The 18,705-nt window shown below is 33.3% G+C and overlaps 2 protein-coding genes and 1 long non-coding RNA gene across 5 annotated transcripts; 2 read left to right on the forward strand and 1 right to left on the reverse strand.

The window, feature by feature from the left end:
• Nucleotides 1–552: 552 nt before the first annotated feature.
• Nucleotides 553–9,601, forward strand: LOC101216310 (protein NAR1). 3 transcript variants are annotated; one of them, XM_011656634.2, is made up of 12 exons: nt 553–1,073; nt 1,172–1,300; nt 1,476–1,546; nt 1,983–2,136; nt 2,346–2,532; nt 5,359–5,485; nt 7,039–7,216; nt 7,353–7,402; nt 7,496–7,667; nt 7,977–8,103; nt 8,197–8,288; nt 9,002–9,601. In XM_011656634.2, exons 2-12 carry the CDS (start codon nt 1,175–1,177, stop codon nt 9,152–9,154), a joined length of 1,437 nt encoding a protein of 478 aa, XP_011654936.1. In that variant the 5' UTR covers nt 553–1,073; nt 1,172–1,174; the 3' UTR covers nt 9,155–9,601. The 3 variants fall into 3 exon arrangements, with proteins under 3 accessions (XP_011654936.1, XP_031736116.1, XP_031736117.1); XM_031880256.1 differs by lacking the exon at nt 553–1,073 and having other exon boundaries at nt 1,080–1,300; XM_031880257.1 differs by lacking the exons at nt 553–1,073; nt 1,476–1,546 and having other exon boundaries at nt 1,166–1,300.
• Nucleotides 9,602–9,641: 40 nt separating this feature from the next.
• LOC116401757 lies at nt 9,642–10,615 on the forward strand. Its single transcript, XR_004214116.1, has 2 exons — nt 9,642–10,137; nt 10,221–10,615. It is a non-coding gene; the product is annotated as an uncharacterized LOC116401757 (long non-coding RNA).
• Nucleotides 10,616–14,174: 3,559 nt separating this feature from the next.
• On the reverse strand, nt 14,175–17,206 carry LOC101216559 (CASP-like protein 2B1). The gene is made up of 3 exons (XM_004139482.3): nt 16,460–17,206; nt 15,976–16,108; nt 14,175–14,693 (listed from the first exon to the last, which is right to left on the reverse strand). Exons 1-3 carry the CDS (start codon nt 16,681–16,683, stop codon nt 14,442–14,444), a joined length of 609 nt encoding a protein of 202 aa, XP_004139530.1. The 5' UTR covers nt 16,684–17,206; the 3' UTR covers nt 14,175–14,441.
• Nucleotides 17,207–18,705: the final 1,499 nt, after the last annotated feature.

Consider the following 18,705-nt stretch of genomic DNA (forward strand, 5'->3'; position numbering starts at 1 on the left):
ATCTCTGAGTGACCAAGTAATCCATCACATACTTGCCATTTTTTTAGTAATTATAATTGATGACAATTTTATGAATAATAATTAAGAATATAACAATATTTAAAAAAATTACAAATATAACAAAACATCGTTATAGACTTGTATCGTTGATAGATTTGTATGATTTATCAATGATAGACCAATATTTACAATATGATCTATCAGTGATAGACTTATATCATTGATAAAATTTGACAAATTTTGCTATATTTACATTTTTTTTAAAATGTAAATAATATATTTAATTATTTTGGCTAAATTTGCAACTACATTTTTCTTTTTATAAATAGAGAGCTTAGTTGGAATAGTAAAAATACACTCGTATAAATGGATTTTCCAATAAATGCATTTACAAATAAATGGGATATGGATCTTTTATTTTAAAAATTTTCTAATATCTAATTTATTTATTTATATTATATTATAAGTTAATTTTTATAAATATTAGGAAACACCCAAATATTATTTAAAAAAAAAGTACAAAATAGAAAATGAAAAATGAAATCGAGAGTGAACCATTTAAAAGAAGTATGGTGTAAAACGAAAAGGATTCTCCGCCTATTCTGGAGGTTTTGGCTGCCATTCTCGATTGTACTTACCCCCACACTCAGCTCCGTCTTCCTCTTCTCTTCTAGGTTCCACCACCGCCACCACCATCACCATCCTTCTCTTTCACTCAATTCTCTCTTTCCTTCCCTTTTCCCCTTTCTCCCCGCACTTTCCCCACCCACCTCCTCTTCAGCCTCTTTCCCTTACAATCCCCTCATCGGTGCGCCGCCAACCACCAATCCGTTCTTCTCCGATACATCCATATCTATCCTCTTTTTTCTTTCCACTATTTTCTCCCCAAGACCCTTCTCCTATTTCCCTGATTCTGATCGTTTTCATTACCTGCCGGTGATTTCACCGTCCTGAGTTTCTGGTACAATCACCGACTCGGACTCTGATTGATCGGCTTAAGTTTGTTCTTTTCTCTTTCTCTCTTTCCCTTTGAACGGTTTTTCCTGCTTTGAAACCCTAAATTTCATTTGAAGGTTTGCTTTCTTGTATTGATGCAGTTGTGATTCCTTTTGTGTGCCTAGCTACTGGGTTCTTCTTTATTTGTTTTGTTAACTCCGAATTGGGTGTTTAGGAGATGTCTGAGAAATTCTCGGCAACATTGAGGATAGGGGATCTGAATGATTTCATAGCACCTTCTCAGGCATGCATAGTTTCTCTCAAGGGGCTTAAAGCCACTGCCACGAAGCCGGATAAAGTTGAGGTACTTTTTCGATTTGTTGTGCCTATCGCTGCTAAAGCTGCAGGTCATTATATGCTTTCAGTAATCTCTAGTAATTAGCACGTATAAAAACTGAGTGGTTCTTTAGGAATTCTCTGTTTGTTGATATGTTGCTTTTCTCTTTTTGTTACTTTTTCTTTCATTTCTGCATATCTAGGTTTCGGCTTCTAGGATGCAATTGAAAGCAGAACCAGTTAAGATTTCACTGAAGGATTGCTTAGCATGCAGGTGACTTTGACTATCTATGCTGTGAACAATTTTTTAAGGTCAAAGTGGTTTTTGGCTAAACAAAAATTTTTAAATGAATTTTGAAGTATTTTCGATGTTATATTTTTTCTCTCTCTATGTATTGTTTTCCGTTGATATAACTTGCTCGTTCTCTATGAATATGGATAACAAAATCAAAGGAACTTCTGAAACCTTTTAGATAGTAGGTGAAGTATTTGAAAAACTGTGAATTTCTGATCAACCACTTATCAGATTATCTGTTAAAAATTTAATTTGGAAACTCCCTGTTTTCATGATATTGTGTTGGAAAGTTGGAATATTCTATTTGAATTCATTTTCTTCTTCCATGATTTATTTCTCTTTCGATTTGCCTTATATTTCTCATCTTTTACCTTGTGATGATGTGTAATAGACCTGCTTTTATGTATAACTGTAGTGGTTGTGTAACATCAGCTGAGACTGTCATGCTGGAGAAGCAAAGTTTGGACGAATTTCTTTCCAACTTAAACAAAGGAAAGGTTGTAATTGTCTCATTATCACCACAATCCAGAGCTTCACTTGCTGTCCATTTTGGTATCTCTCCCTTGAAGGTAAAATTCAAATTTTGTTATATGTATCTTTGCTTGTCCCATAATTGTAATTAATTTACTGCATATATTCTTTTTGAGAGGTCGGGGGGCTAGAGGGGAAATCTAATTTACTGTGGTGCTGCCTCTCGATGTTGTATTTATGTCATTAAATGCTTGAAGTGCCTTTCTCTATCAAGGAAACTAACTACAAAGTGCTTGGGGTTGGTCAGGTTTTCAAGAAACTGACGACATTTTTTAAGTCCATGGGAGTGAAAGCTATATTTGATACAAGTTGCAGTAGAGATTTAACCTTAATTGAAGCTTGCAATGAGTTCATAGCAAGGTATAGAAACAGCCAGCAAGACAATGAAGAAAAATGCAAGTCATCAGTTCCTATGATATCGTCAGCATGCCCAGGTATTTTCTTTTTTTGGACGTTTGGCTATTATACTTCAATGATAATTGTGCAAATCTGCACTTTCAATTTTCGAAATAACTCTATAGTTGAGGGTGAATGTCTTTTCTTTTCTGGTTGGACAAAGTTAGTAGGGATAATGCCAGTTGCCTTTAAATGGGCCAGTTGTTCAATTTGGATAGTTTTGACTCCAATATATATAAATGCTTGGGTTGTTGTGCAACTTATAATTTTCACTTTTCTAAGTTCTCTGTGATTTCAAATTGTCCATGTGCAACATCATATGCTAGGAAATCCAATTTCACTATAGATGGTTTTGGTTGAATGGCCAAGAACATAAATAAATAACAATAACAGTGCATTTTAAGTTTGGTTAGAGAAAAACAAAATGGTATTTTGCAAGCAATGAAAAGAAGAAGAAAGAAATAGAAAGAGATAGAGTTGAAGCTGATTTTGCAACCAATGAAAAGAGGAATAAGAGTTTTTCAACACCCTTAATTTTGTAATGTGTGAGTGGAGGAAAGGGTGTCAGCTGAATATGAGGATAAATAGTGTAATTCCCCATGTGGGATATTCATTCTGACGAGATTCATGCAGTTTATAATGAATCTCGTCAGAAAAACCCAACAAAAATAGCCACAAACAGAGAAACAAACTCTGGTATAACGATATTGATTGAAAATATGAACAAGATCGGAATACGGCAATAGAAGCAAATAGTTCAGTCTTGATAAACAAGGAAAAACAGCCACAAAGGAAAGAAAGATGAAAAGAAATATATGACCAGCACTTTCAAGAGTGCTGGTGATCCTCTCCTCCAAAAGCTTCTCTCAGCTTTTCTTTACCCAAAATAAAACCCGCCCTCGCAGATCCCCAAAACATTCCCTTTTGTAACAGCTTCTGTGGTCCCTTAATATCCCTTTCCTTACCAATGTCTTCTGATCTTTTGTTTTCTGTGCATTTCCCTTCTTGCCCCTCCTTTTGTACGTATGAGTATTGTGGGTTTAACATATTACAACTAGAGATTTCAAAATTGATAGAATACACAAAGGAAATGCTAGAAAAGTGAACTAATCTTATTAATACCTAAACTTTGGGAATGAATAATATCATAAAAAGATGTAATAAAGGAAACATTTCTAAAAGGTTATGTACAAGTATTCTCTTCTTTGATACTCATTTTATACCACAATCATGTCATGAATAGTGGCACTAGGATGAATTCTAGGACCTCTGATGTATCTTAAGTAGCCTCAAGGAGTAATCCTCCAAGAATCAAGATTGTTAATCTTTTATTAAAATGGTCATGTGTTTCATATAAAAGGGGAAGACTTCTAACCAGTTACCTGACGGACCTACATTTCCCTTTTTACCCCACGACTTGTCTCTCAAATGAGTGTATCTAAGGGATGCCTATGATGGCCATCAGTATTTTAAAAGGGAGGGAGGATCTATTGACTGCAGAGACAGGTAGTTGTTCCTCTGCATCAACTTCTGTTGTATTTTTCTTTTGTGCGTCCAGGGCTACTGTGTTGTGGTTCTTAAGCAGATGAAACTTTTTTCGGAACTCAAACATAGTCATTTCCTTGATAAAATAAATTTACACAATAATGTGGACATCCCAATGGTTTACAAAAAAGTTTTCCAATTGGACAAAATATTAGATAAACTATAATTACAAAAGGACTCAGTATACACCAGTTAAGTGCTAAATAGATGTGGATGTAAGAAAAGATTCAGTGTCCTGTTCCTTATCTGTTCGGATACAAGAATTACCCTTCAATCTTGTTGACCACCAAAATAAAGCCAGAGTGAAATTCAACTATAGTATCAATCTTTCTTGAACGGATGGCCTTTGAAACTAAGTGGAGTTTATCCGAACATCTTGAGGAAAAGTGTTCTTCCATGTGAATTTTTGAAAGATGAACCAGTTTTGGTAAAGTGACACTGAAAGAAGAGGTGGCTGTGCAATTCCCCTTTATTTTTGCACATAATACAGCAGTTTGGTCAGATGTTTATACAAGGGAGTGCCTTTGGAGCTTGTGATAAACATTGGACAGAATCTCATCTTTTGGGATACTATCCTTTTCAAATGGATAGATATATCTTTACAGGCCATGTAACCCATCAATGATAAGGATTTTGTGAGGGATTTCGTAGAGAAAACCCCATTCTCCTCTAAACTCCAGAGCCAAGTGTCTGAAGACTCAGGGAGAGAGAGAGGACCATTCTTCAATTTCACTCTTGGTCTCTGTCAGATTTATCCTAGGACGAATTTCCAAGAGGAGGATTAGGAGTTCCACATATCAGCCGCAGATCCATTCATCTTTATGTGATAGCTTACTGGGAATGGGAAACTATTGAAGACGCCATGATTAATTGTTATCAGTTTGTTCTTGACATTTTTCCTGGGGCTGGTGGGTTGTGTTGATCAATTGTTGGGTTCTGCACCTCCACAATTATTTGACTCACGGTGATTTAAAGTGATATATTTTGACTTATTACTTTAAATATTTTCAATGAGTTAATTTGATTTCATAACGTTTTTGGGGATACCTGTGGCTGCCTTTTATTATGTTTTCAATAAGATGCCAAAATAATATATGGACAAAATGCCAACAATTTGTATATAATTATTATTAATATGATTTCAAGTGATTTATTTTTATTTATCTATTGAAATGATTTTTATGAGAATTTAATTTCATTCTTTTGGGAATACCTATTGGGATTTGTAGTTTATCATTGTTTGACAAATTTAAGAGCACCTTCTTTTTTTACATGTCGGCATCTTTTCTTCTTAAATACTCACATCTCTATGATTTCAGGATGGATATGCTATGCTGAGAAGCAACATGGATCCTACATTTTGCCTTACATATCATCAGTGAAGAGTCCTCAGCAAATGATTGGATCAATAGTCAAGCATCATATGTGCCAAAAGTTGGGTATTAGGTAATTGCATTGTTTCTTTCTTCTTTTCTTTTTTTTCCCTAGAAAACGGAAACAAGACTTTTCATTGATAAAAATCACAAAATAAAAGGATACTATTGCTCAAATTACAATGAGACATGATAAGCATAAGAAACTTGAAAATTCGAGATTAGTAGATGCACTAGGGTATTTCAACTAGGTTGACACCCCTATCATCCTCATCATATCTCCCTCGAGACTTAATAACAAAGTTACCCTGAGAAAATGAAAGTGTTCCGATTTAAACAAATATCCTGTATAGAATAGTCAATAAAAAACTTGGATTGAGTATGCGGAGAAGAAGCTAGAAGACGAGCTCAAAACAATTAGACCATTTTATAGACTTGTCATGGAAAACTCTTTGGTTCGACCAAATTTCTGATGACCATGACATGACTGAATTAGATCATAGTAGAGTAGCTGAGCTTTAGGTGATAATGATAGACTAACCAACACATAATTTTTTTCCTGAATTGAAGCCCAAAAGTCCAATGTAGATTAAAAGAGAATAGTATAGTTCAACCAAATTTCTGATGATAATGCCTCGACTGAATTAGATCATGGTATAGTAGCTGAGCTTTAGGTGGTAATGATAGACCAGCCAACACTCAGAAATATTTTCTTGTAATGAAGCCCAAAAGTCCAATGTAGATTAAAAGAGAATAGTTTCATCCAACTTCTTCTGCATGAATAGGAGCAATCAAATAATAAATGCTTTAAATGCTCACTATTTGCTAAACATAGGGGACAAATGGAGGGAGATAAATCCATGGTGGCCACCTCCCTAGGAATTAATTTCCTACAAGTTTGACACCCAAATGTTGTAGGGTCAGACGGGTTAATCTGTGAAATTAGTTGAGATGCACTTAAGTTGGTCCAGACACTCACGAACATAAAAACAAAAAAAATGGAGGGAGATAAATAGTAAGATTGAAACTTGTGTTGTAGGGTATCCAAACAAATAAGGGATCCAAAAGCGGTTATCCAAATCAGAAAATTGATTCTCTAAGGGGTCTTAGATTTCCAGACAATTTGTAAAAATAACTTTTTTGCAAGGTGAGATGAAGTTGTCAAATGCTTTGACAAGGACTTAACTGTATACTTCCCAGATGATTCCAAAGTCCAGAGTGCCATTTGGAAGAGGGTCAATGCCAAAGAGTGCTGACGAAATATAATTGCATTTTACATCAATTATTCCTGATCTTTCTGATGTACTTGTTTGGAAATTGTGATGGTATGTGAGGTTGCTATTCACAGTGGAACGATGAGTTTGAGATAGACTGATAAAATATGGTTATGGTATTTATAGAATGAACAAGTAGAAGCTTTTTGACTGTTTCATACTGGTATTTCCTAAATATTTTCTCAACTACTTAGAATTGGAGATAATATAGACAAATTATATCTGACTCTTCCATGCTCTTGAACAATGCTTAGAAGGTCCTTTTAGAGAGATTTTCTTTGCGGTGACATTAGGGTAGTGCTTGAATGGTTGAGATTTTGATCCTTCTTTATGGTTCATGTTTATTTGGCAGGTCAGATGATGTTTACCATGTTACTGTGATGCCCTGTTATGATAAGAAACTGGAGGCAGCCAGGGAGGATTTTGTTTTTCAGTTGGACTCGGCCAACAAAACTCTGGAGGCTGAGGCCCACAGAATCACAGAAGTAGATTCAGTATTGACATCTGGTGAAGTTCTAGAATTGATACAGGTTCACCTTTGTCTCGTGTTGTTTGTGTGTGTGTGTGTGCGTGTTTTCCTATTTGGTAGTATGCCTGCATCTTTCGTTTTGCTTCCACAAATCTTTATTTATCTATTTATTTTTGTTTGCTTGTCAATGCTTGCAGATGAAAGAGGTGGATTTTAAGAGCTTAGAAGAATCCCCTTTGGATAGAATGTAAGGCTAAATGAGTTTCTCAAGCCTTTCCAAATTTAGAGTTTAGTTATGTAATGACATCTACGGCTATCATGCTGGGCTATTTTCATGCAGGCTGACTAATGTTAATGAAGAAGGGCATCTTTTTGGAGTTAGTGGAAGTTCTGGTGGTTATGCAGAAACAATTTTTAGGCATGCTGCAAAGATACTCTTTGGCAAAGATATTGAAGGCCCTTTGGAATTCAAACTTATTCGAAATTCAGATTTCCAGGAGCTCACGCTTGAGGTGAGCTAGGCACTAAGGGCTTATAATTATTGAGTATTCGAAATACCAAGCGTTGATAGTTAGAGGTCTAAGCTTAAATATTAATATGATTCTTGTGTGGTGTTTTAGCCAAATTTTGCCCATAATACCCCCCCCCCCCCCATCCCACTAGTTATTGTTCCACCTGTCGTGCATATTTAGAATTGCATTATTGAAGTTGTGGACCTTGTCGCATATGATTACTTACCTTCATCTTGTTTCCTCTTCCTTTAGTCCTTGTGAATGTATAATTATCTTATGCATATGTCTGACCATCTATGTTTGTTATAGGTGGAAGGGAAGACTTTGTTGAAGTTTGCACTATGTTATGGATTCCGAAATCTACAAAATGTTGTCAGAAAAATAAAAACAGGAAAATGTGACTACCATTTTCTGGAGATTATGGCTTGCCCTTCAGGTGAATTTCTGCAATCTGATTAACTGTGGTCGAATAAAGTTGTTTGAATGGTAAATAGAGCTTATATTTAATGTCAATTATTGTTAAAAACAGGTTGTCTAAATGGAGGGGGTCAAATTAAACCCAAGCCTGGACAATCTCCAAAGGACTTGATTGAGTTATTAGAAGCTGCTTATCAGGAAAACGTAAGTCCATGTAGAATTTATCGTTATGGCGTCCTGTGCTCAATCTGGAACATATTTTGGTAGTTCCTTCTAAACAATGTTCGTGTTCTTATATATATCTAGATTACTTATCAAGTCATAAGTAGATATGAAACCATTTGTCTGAAAGCCTACTTGATAAAATTTGAGAAAACAAACTATAAATAATAGCAGTGGCAATATGCTGGTAGACAAACTTATGAATTGATAAGCTACTGGTAGGCTCCCAGCAGTAAACACTTGTGTTGGGATGGCCAGCAGCAGCAAACATTTCGTGTTCTTATATATATCTAGATCTACTTATCACACTTGTGTTGGTTACGTGGGATTTGAGTTGAGCTTGCATATGGTCTGTTCCATTTGAAATCTAGGAGTGAGGTAATCAGTATTAGTTAGGGAATGGTAGGGAGAGAAGTGGATGGTTTTTTCCTGGCTTGGCATCCTGCAATTGAACTTGGAGCTCTTTCATGTTTTCACTCTGTTACTGTGATGTGGGACGATCTGTTAAATGGGGTCGGGTGGTTTAGCAGCTATTTGAGTTGGGAGGAAAGTTTTTTGTTTATGAAGTTGCAGATGTTATTTTATATTGTAATATAGCTCAATGTTCTTAATTAGCCCCATTCCTATCTTCAATGTCCAGTTGAGCTACTTGTGTTATATAACTCGATTGGGTCATGCTGTTAATGTCGTGGCAGGTTTTAATGAGAGATCCTTTTGATAATCCGGTGGTGAAAGAAATTTACAAGGAGTGGCTGGAGGAACCAGGTTCAGAGAAGGCAAAGAAGCATTTGCACACTGAATACCACCCAGTGGTAAAAAGCATTACTGCTCAACTCCACAACTGGTAACAAAATACCACTCTTAACCATAGAATTTTGTAGCACAAAAGCTGAAAACTAGATGAATTATAACCGAGTTTTGGAGAGATTTATGCCTCATGCTTTGCTGTGAATGCGATAGTCACCTGTGGTTCACTCCTGGAAAGAGAAGGCCCAATTTTGATAGAATTTAACACTTGAAAATGTAATTCTTGTTCTTCCACCTCACCTAAATTGGCCTCTGCAGGTCTTCATCCTGTACATGATCTGTATTTATGTTGTAAGATAGAAGAAGAAAAAGGAAATAGTTTGATTTCTTGTTACAATTTTTTATAACCAGTGTTTTTTTTTCTTTTCTTTTTGGTATTTATTATTGTTTTGTTTTTCTTCTTTATGAATAAACATACTCAAACATACTCTCTGTTGATGAAGAAGATTCAACTGTCTAAATATATTGTTGAGCGAATGTCCTATTTCTTCGTGCCTCTCTGTGGAATTGTAATGCCTGCAGGTATCAAATATTTGTCATGTTAATATTTGTATCTGATGTATCTTGTTAGGTTCAATTGTTTCCTTGAAAAACAGGTCAAAAACCATAAATAAGAAACAAATTTAATGATTTTACAGAAGTATAATCTACCATATTAGTAGAATTAAGGGGCAGATTTATGGGGTAGGCTAGCACAATTTTATTTTAATTATAGAATAACGAAAATGAAAAAATGGAATAATATCCATCTTCATTTATCAACACCAACCTAATCGTTGAAAACCAGTGGTGAAAGAAAAACCTTCTCTGCAAACTCGACCTCTCTGTCATTTACCTTTTCTTGGCAAAATTAAGGTATAAAAACCTTTTCTTCTCCTGTCTAGGGTTCGTATATTGGAAACATATCTTCGTCGATTTCTGCAGAATAACACGAAGAAAGCTCTAATCCTTGCTGATTGGGATATGCACAGGTGACAACAAACTCACCTAAGTGATTCCATCCATCATCTCAGATTACTCAGTGGTAAGAAATTTCTTCTACACAATGCAGGACTAATCAATATTTAAAAATGATTATCTATCTAATATATCCAAATAAATATTAAGGATATGAAAAAACAAAGGAACTTGTTCAAGGGCAAACGAACGATTAAGCGTTGCTGGAATAAAGGTTCAAAGAAACCGACTTCAAAAGAACCAATATCCTTCACAAGTGAAGGTGAGGTATGCATTTCATCTCTTTTATTAAAAAGTAACAAAAGCATTATTGTAATTGTTAGATAATTAAAAGAACTATTGTGATTGTTAGATAACGTTGCTTTTTAGAACGAATTTATGGTGAAGTGGACCATTTAGATATTTCGTGGTTTTAACTGACGCATCATGGTCACATGTGTGTTTATTATCAGGTCGAAATCTTGTATTTGCAAGATTATTTGTCGAAATAATCGAATTAAAAGCACAATTTTCGGATTATACAATAAAAACATTCTACTTGATAATGCTGGTGAGTTACATCCCAAACATTTATGAATTATTGCATGTCAATTGGGATAAATATTGAACATCCTCTATCTAATGTTCATATACAAAATGGTTTGGTAGAATCATTTATCAAGCATTTACAATTGATTGCCCAACCATTACTTATGAGAGCAAAACTTCCATTATCCGTATGGAGTCATGCTATTCTGCATGCAACATCACTTATATGTATAAGATCGACATGTTATCATAAATACTCCTCGATACAATTAGCTTATGGTCGCCAAATATTTCTCATTTGTGAATATTTGGTTGTGCAGTACATATTCCAATTTTTCCACCACAACATCATTTACAAAGTGAAGCAAACCAAATGCCATATGCATTTACAGATACTAAGAAAGTGATCAAGTCATATATTCCAACTGCAAATGCTCATCTAAAATTGAAATTTCAATTCAGCAAGTTGCTACAATTAATGAATCAACATTATTGCAACAAAAGTGTGGTAGACCGATAGGTTCAAAAGATAAAAATCCTTAAAAAAGAAAAATGATCAATAGTCGAAATGACTTGTTGATAATAGGAACATTCAAGAAGAAGTCTTGGACACAACTAATGGTAAAAATGTTGAAGAGACTCAAGTATATGAAAATAACAATGAGATTTTGATAAATTATACCATGACAGAGAAAAGATGAAATAAAACTGATGTAGTTGTGAACAACTTTTTTGCGTATAATATTGCACATAATATCATTCATGAAAATGAGGATTCTGGACCTAAATCTGTTGACGAATGTTATAATATAAAGGATTGACCCAAGTAGAAAGAAGTCACTCAAGGAGAATTGAACTCACTTTCGAAACATAAAGTTTTTGGACCTATAGTTTATACACCTAAAGGTGTAAAACCTTGGAATTTAAATGAGTATTTTTGCGTAAAATAAATGAAAATAATGAGGTCACTAGATATAAAGCATGATTTGTTGCACAAAGATTTTCTCAAAGACCGGACATTGATTATGAAGAAACATATTATCTTGTAGTGGATGCTATTACATTAAGATATTTTATTAGTCTAACTGTATGTGAAAAACTTGATATACATCTTATGGATATAGTTACAACATATCTGTATGGATCTTTGGAAAATGAAATCTATATGAAAATTCTTGAAGGATTTAAGATACCTGAATCATATAATTCAAAATCTAGAGAATTATATTCAATCAAATTACAAAGATCAGTACATGGATTGAAACAACCCGGACGAATGTGGTATAATCGCTTAAGTGAATATTTATTGAAAGAAGATTATAAAAATAATTCAATTTGTCAATGTATTTTTATTAAAAAATAACAATCATGATTTGCTATTATAGCCGTATATGTTAAAGATTTAAATATAATTGAAACTACTAAAGAGCTTTCAAAATTAATAGAATATCTCAAAAATGAATTTGAGACGAAAGACCTTGACAAAACAAAATTTTGTCCAAATCAACCATTTAGCCAATTAAATTTTTATTCAGCAATCAACATATGCAAAAACAGATGGGTGTGTTTTGACCATTCCAAAGCTCTTCCAATGGGTAAATGCTTGATTTGCAAAGCACACCCATGTAGAAATTTTTTTAGCACCTATTACATTCCAATGGTGGTTCAATAAGGATATCTTTCGACCTCGAGAAGATAATGAAAAATTACTTGGTCCTACCTTATGTGCACTAATGTATCTTGCTAATAACACGAGACTAGATATAACACTTTTAGTAAATTTATTAACAAGATATACTTCTTCTCCAACAAAAAGACATTGGAATGGAGTTAAGCAGGTACTTCGTTATCTTCGAGGGACGATTGATATGAGTTTGTTTTATTCAAACAAATCACACTTTGATATAGTTGATTATGTAGATGCTGGATATTTATATGATCCACACAAAGCAAGGTCTCAAACAAATTATCTGTTTACATGTGGAGGAACTGTTATATCTTGACAATTTGTAAAGCAAACCATTACAACCACTTCATTGAATCATGCAGAAATTCTTGCAATTCATGAAGCTATTAGAGAATATGTATGGTTGAGGTCAATGACTCATCATATTCAAGAAACATGTGGTTTGTTTTTCAGTAAAAATCTACCAACAATATTATTTGAGAACAATATTGCATGTATAACATACATTAAAGGAGGGTATATAAAAGAAAATAAAATCAAACATATCTCACTAAAACTCTTAAAAGGATAACTTGGGAGACTTGTTCATAAAGGCATTACCCACGTTAACATTTGAAAAGTTAGGGTACAATATTGGAATGCGACGACTCAGAAAACTCAAGTGATGTATTAGAGGTAGAAATATTGTCTTTAAAGAATTGAAGTATTGCACTCTTTTTCCTTTAACTATTATTTTTTTCATTGAATTTTTCTAGCAAAATTTTTAATGAGGCAGTTATTAATATATAAAAATGATGTACTCTTTTTCCGACATTTATCTTATATAATATGAATATCTAAGGGATAGTAAATATAATTACGTAGATATTCATGACCTACAATAGGTTACAACATTCATCTCATTTGAGTTCTATAACTCTCCCTCAATTCTATGTTATAACATTCATCTCATTTGAGTTTTATAATGTAACCCATATCATGACATGTGATGCCTCTTTGAGATACACAACAACAATTGAGTTCAACTGTTCTCTACCTTTTTAATTTTTATTACTCAATTGTTCTCTACCATTTTTATTTTTCATTCTATTCTTTTGTGTTGTTTGATTGTTTTTATTTAACTTCATTATTCTTTATTTTATAACAAAAAAGACAATCTTTAATTATAACAATAGAAAAAGTAAAAATAAAATTTTTGATAAGAGTTTGAATTTTATTTAAGAAATAGGATGATTTCTAAATTAGACAAAACAGATATTTTGAAAAAATTATTTCCATATTTTAGATAATAAATTAATAAAAAAATTATATATATATATTTTGAAAACTTTATTAAATGTATATGTTTTTAAATCTTAGAAAAAATAGATAGGATGGATTAGTTAAATATATATTTTGAAAATTTTATAGAATAAATACATAAACATTTATTAAAGATAAAGGGTCAATTAAGACAAAATTTTATTAAAATAAATATGTAAATGTTTATTAGATATAAAAGTTTTGTTAGGATATAACTAATTGAAGATATTAGTATAGAGATTTATATAGCAAATATTTGGTTCAATATTCTACCGCAAATAAGTCCAAAATGTAAGTCTCAAATTCGGTCATGAGTTTGAAAAATACATTGTGTTTCGAAAATCCACCTTAAACATTTATGGTAGGGTAATTAATTCCCTATCTACAACTGCCTAATTAACATCTTATAACCAAATGCTGCATTGCTGAGCTCGAGAGGATCCATCAATTCAAAACTTTACCTTAATCATTCCTAAATCTAATTCTCCTACTTAGCTCTACTACTACTTTGGCTTCTAATTTAATTGCGTTTCCAGACTGGATTTCTTTCTCTCTTTTAGTACACACCCAATATGCATAGACCAATCTTTGATTTTGACCCACATTTATCTTCAGCTACATACTTGCATTTTTTTCGAAGGAGGTCAAAATTCTCATAAATACAAGTCTATTCCTCAACTTATAAATTTATTACTAAAGAAGGATGTACCATTGTTTTTCATGAGAATTGGACACTTTTAACATGCATTTCTTTGAACCAGAATCACTGAAAATCCCAACATTTCCTCACAGAAAGCTCAGAGTGGGGATCAGGCTACGGAGGTTCGAATGTTTCACTTGTGAACTCTAAAGGCTTACCATCTTGAGTTGCTCTTGTTCTTGCCTCCATTGTAGAGGCGGAAGAGACTGGAGGCTGAAATGCAAGATAAAACCACCATGCTCAAGCTGACCACCACTGCACTTGCAAGTCCCTCCCCTACTTGGTTGCAGAACTTCTTGTACAGATCGCATATCTTCATCCATTGCAACTCTGGCTGCCCCAGCTTCCCAAACACTGCTGACTGGGCTGCCGATGCCACTGCTGCCACTGTGACATACGCCATAATCTGCACCAGTAACAATACTTGTTAAACTTCAACATTCTCTTCTCTTACGTGTTTAATGTATCTAAAATATTTATACTTTCAATTTTCAATTTTGTGTCTTGTAAGTACAAGACACAGTATATTTTCAAGTATATTTTCAATTTTGTGTCCGATAAATCTTTGAATCTTTTAACTTCTAATTTTGGGCTGAAGCTAGATATCCTGAAATTTTCAAAACTTCTAAAATTTAAGTGATCCGATTTAAAGTTGAATCTCACTTCTAGGAGGATCTCAAACTTAAAATTGTGTCTATTTTAAGAAATGCTGTATAAGAGGTCATGGATACAAAATTGAAGTTTAGGAATCAATTAGACTTTTTAAATTTAAGAAAAAACATTGAAAATATAGAGACCAATAGACAAACAAATTGTTCGGTGACAAAATTTGAAAGTGGTTTAGAATCTGGACAATCCTTTGTTTAGAATCTGGACCACTCTTCATGGCAATAAGTTATGAATACGACACAGGTAAGCTTCAAGTATTATATTAATGTGGGTCTGACAAGTTAATATTGGTTAATAAACAAGTATTTGGGCAGAGTTTCGATAATTTACATTGGAAGGAAAATTTTAAGAATAGAACTAATCTGATTCTGCAGTGCCACCATAATCCGCAATAAATTTCTCTCCTTTTGGTATCAACAACCAATAACAACAAATAATCTATAATACTTTTAAGTAAGAACAAGGCTGTGGGATAAGCTTAATTGAATTATAGGGTAATGGAACTTCTGCAACTATGAGGAGTTGAGAACTACAATAAACTACCCGTTGAGCTTAAGCTTAAAGGACATGGAGATAAAAACAAAAAAGGAATTCTGATTTAACCAAACCTAAAATACATATGTAAAATTGTAAGGACAGAAAGCAAGAGAGGAAGATAAGAAGATACTGAAGTCCAGAAGAATACTTATTGTAGGCCACATAAATTTTTTGGACAGAGGTTGGTAGCACCAAATTTCAGTTGGAACTTGCATTTATTACTTTAACCATACAACAAGTGATTTGTTCTTTAGTTTATGATAATAGAATCCTCAGACAATACCAGCCAAAGTCATAAGTCGATTTATTCACGGCCAGAATCAGATATTACCCGTAGCAGGAGAAAAAAAAAATGAAGCAAAAAACATATAAAGAAAACAATTTCCTAGGGTAATATGGTCATCTAGTTATCTGAGTAAAAATGGAAAAAAGGGCTAAGAAATTTGGATTTTCAGAGGGAATCTCCCAGATCTAAAATGTACCTGATCGCCAGAGAAAATAATCCAAGCTAAAGGCTTGCTGAAGAGCACTTTTCCCCTCACCATGCACACCACACATCGCAATCCTTGCACCAAAGAGTAAGCGGCTGCTACAGCATTTGCTACCACCAAAAACCTGTGATATATCATAGCATCAGAGAAGCTTGTGTCAATACTAAGAGGTAACCTCCATAATGAATTACGTGCCAATTTTTATAGCCTACAAGTGAAAGGAAATTTTGTACATTAGAGCCACAGGCCCATCATTTCAATCTTGTTTAATTTAGCTTTGAGTCTACCAATAGTTTAATTTGTAAAACCAAACCAAACCAAGAAACAGGACAAAAGAGAGAGAGAGAGAGAGAGAGAGAGAGAGAGAGAGAGACGAAGTAGTAGTTAATACGTAGGACCAAAATCCGACCAGCTACAGAAACAAAATACGCAGTAACAAGATTGAAACAAACATAGAGAGAGAATGAGAGATTACACAAGAGCTTTCATATCTGTGAATGTGGCCCTCTTTCGAATGGTAAATATAGTTTTAACTTCAGTATCAGTCCCCACAAGAACAGCAGCAAGAACACCAAGGCCACAAATCAGAAACCGCAACACCAATTCAACCACCCTCACCCTCTTATCAAAGACCTTCAAATTGGAGCCATGATACACAGGGACATTCCCTGGACTAATACCGATTCCAGCATAGCTCATTTTGTCCAACCCAACAGCCAAAAACAAAAAGAGAAGCAAGAATTTAGAAGGTAGAATCTCAATTTAGAGTCAGACAAAGGATCAAACACTTGGTGGGCATGCAGGATGGAAGCCCTCTTATAAGCACTCTGCACGAAGGCAGTGGCAATTAAATTAGTGGCATGAATAGGTAAAATGATACAAATTAGAGAAAAGGAGGAGGTGGGGAAATGGGTAGGAAAGGAAGAAAATTGGGGACAAGTGGCGAAAGAAGAGAGAGAGGGAGAAGGGGGTTGATGATTTTTTTTGAGTGAGGAAGGGAGGTGATGGTGGTGAGAAATAAAGAGGGTGTTTAATGGAGTCTGATCGGCGTGTGGTTCAGCATTGAATGAGTCTACTAGGAAGAGCCATTTGTATTTGGAAATCAAGGTTGAAGGAGATGGATGAGAAGACTCATTTCTTTGTCTTTCTTCTCTAATGATTTTTTGGTTTCCATTGTCTAGAAGGAAAGAAAAGAGTTTTCTTAGTCCCAAGAAAGCATGGCGTCAGATAAGGTGGGGACCTTCCAATGCTCTTACAATTTTCATTTCTTCTCTTTCTCTTCTCAATTAATTAATTTTGTGAATTTATCAACCTAATCTCTCACTCAACCCTTTAACTTTACCACGCCTTCCATCCACTTCTTTTGTTTCAGTTCATACAATATTTGGACTATTACGCTTTTTTTTCTTTTAAATTCTTCATAATTACTATTTCTTCATTCAATCATTCACTCATTCACTCATTCACTCATTTTCAATACCATTAATATATTTATAAGGAATGCTTTATTCAAATTTGAAGTTTAATTGAACCAAGGGAATTTAAAGTTTGGTTAAAATTGGAGAGTGAGTGAATGGAACGATTATTTATGTTTTTTTGAAAACTACGAAGATTGATAAGATAAATGTTCATCAAATTTTGGTCAGTCCTGATAAATTCTCTTATCTTTCTTTTATTAATTTTAGTAGACTATCCTATTATATATATTTCTAGTGAACATAAAATAATAAACTCCCCATCCTCTATATAAATATATTAAATAAAGGATACTCTTTGGCAACTTTTCAGGTATGTTTTCAAAAAATTTGTGACTAAACTACAATTTATTTAAAACCCATTATAATCTTAACCAATTCAAAAATTACCTTCTAAACTCATTATTCATAAAATAAAATAATTCCTAACTCATTTAACTTTTTTTTTTTTGTAGAGAAAGTATATTTTATAAATAATTTCCCATTTTTGCTATTTTTTTTAAAAAATGGACGTTTAAAGAGGTTTTTTCAATAACAATCAAACAAAACTATTTACAAGAAAAAATTCATACAGAAATTTTCTAAACTTAATAAATATATTTTGTCCACTTGTCTCTTTTGACGCATGTATATTAAATTGAATCATAAAAAGAAAATAAAAATATTGTCAAACTTTTATCCCTTATTTTCAAATCATGGTTTTTTTTTTTTTAAAAAAAAAGTATATTAATTATCAATATTTTCACGGTAAAATTTGATAACAAATTTACATATTTTATTTGTTTTCATCAATAAGACTATATTACCAATTTTGATCAAAAACGAGAGAGAGAAACAAAAACTTTAAGAGGTTAAATTTAAATTTGATTGAAATTACATAAATATATAAATTTAAAAGTAGAAGTATGAAAGTGATATTTTAACCGAAAATGAATAATAAAAGGAAAAGAAGTAGAAAAGTAAGAGAAAGGGAATGATTAATTTGGAAAAGTGGAGGAAGAAATTGTTTGGTGAAGAAAAAGGTGAATCCATTTGATGGACACAATTATTAAATTTAGGATGAACTTAAAGGCATTCACATTGTTGTATTATATATATATACACTACTTTGGTATGGTGGTAGGGTAGGTTGTGTTGTTGGTAAAAGTGACTCATTTGGTCACGTTGACATGATGTATTGAAATCATCTATTTATGAATCGATAAAGTATTTATTATAAATTTCTTTTTTTTTTGAAAAAAAGACA

The sequence above is a fragment of the Cucumis sativus genome, chromosome 1 (assembly GCF_000004075.3).
Source record: "Cucumis sativus cultivar 9930 chromosome 1, Cucumber_9930_V3, whole genome shotgun sequence".
NCBI lineage: Eukaryota > Viridiplantae > Streptophyta > Magnoliopsida > Cucurbitales > Cucurbitaceae > Cucumis > Cucumis sativus.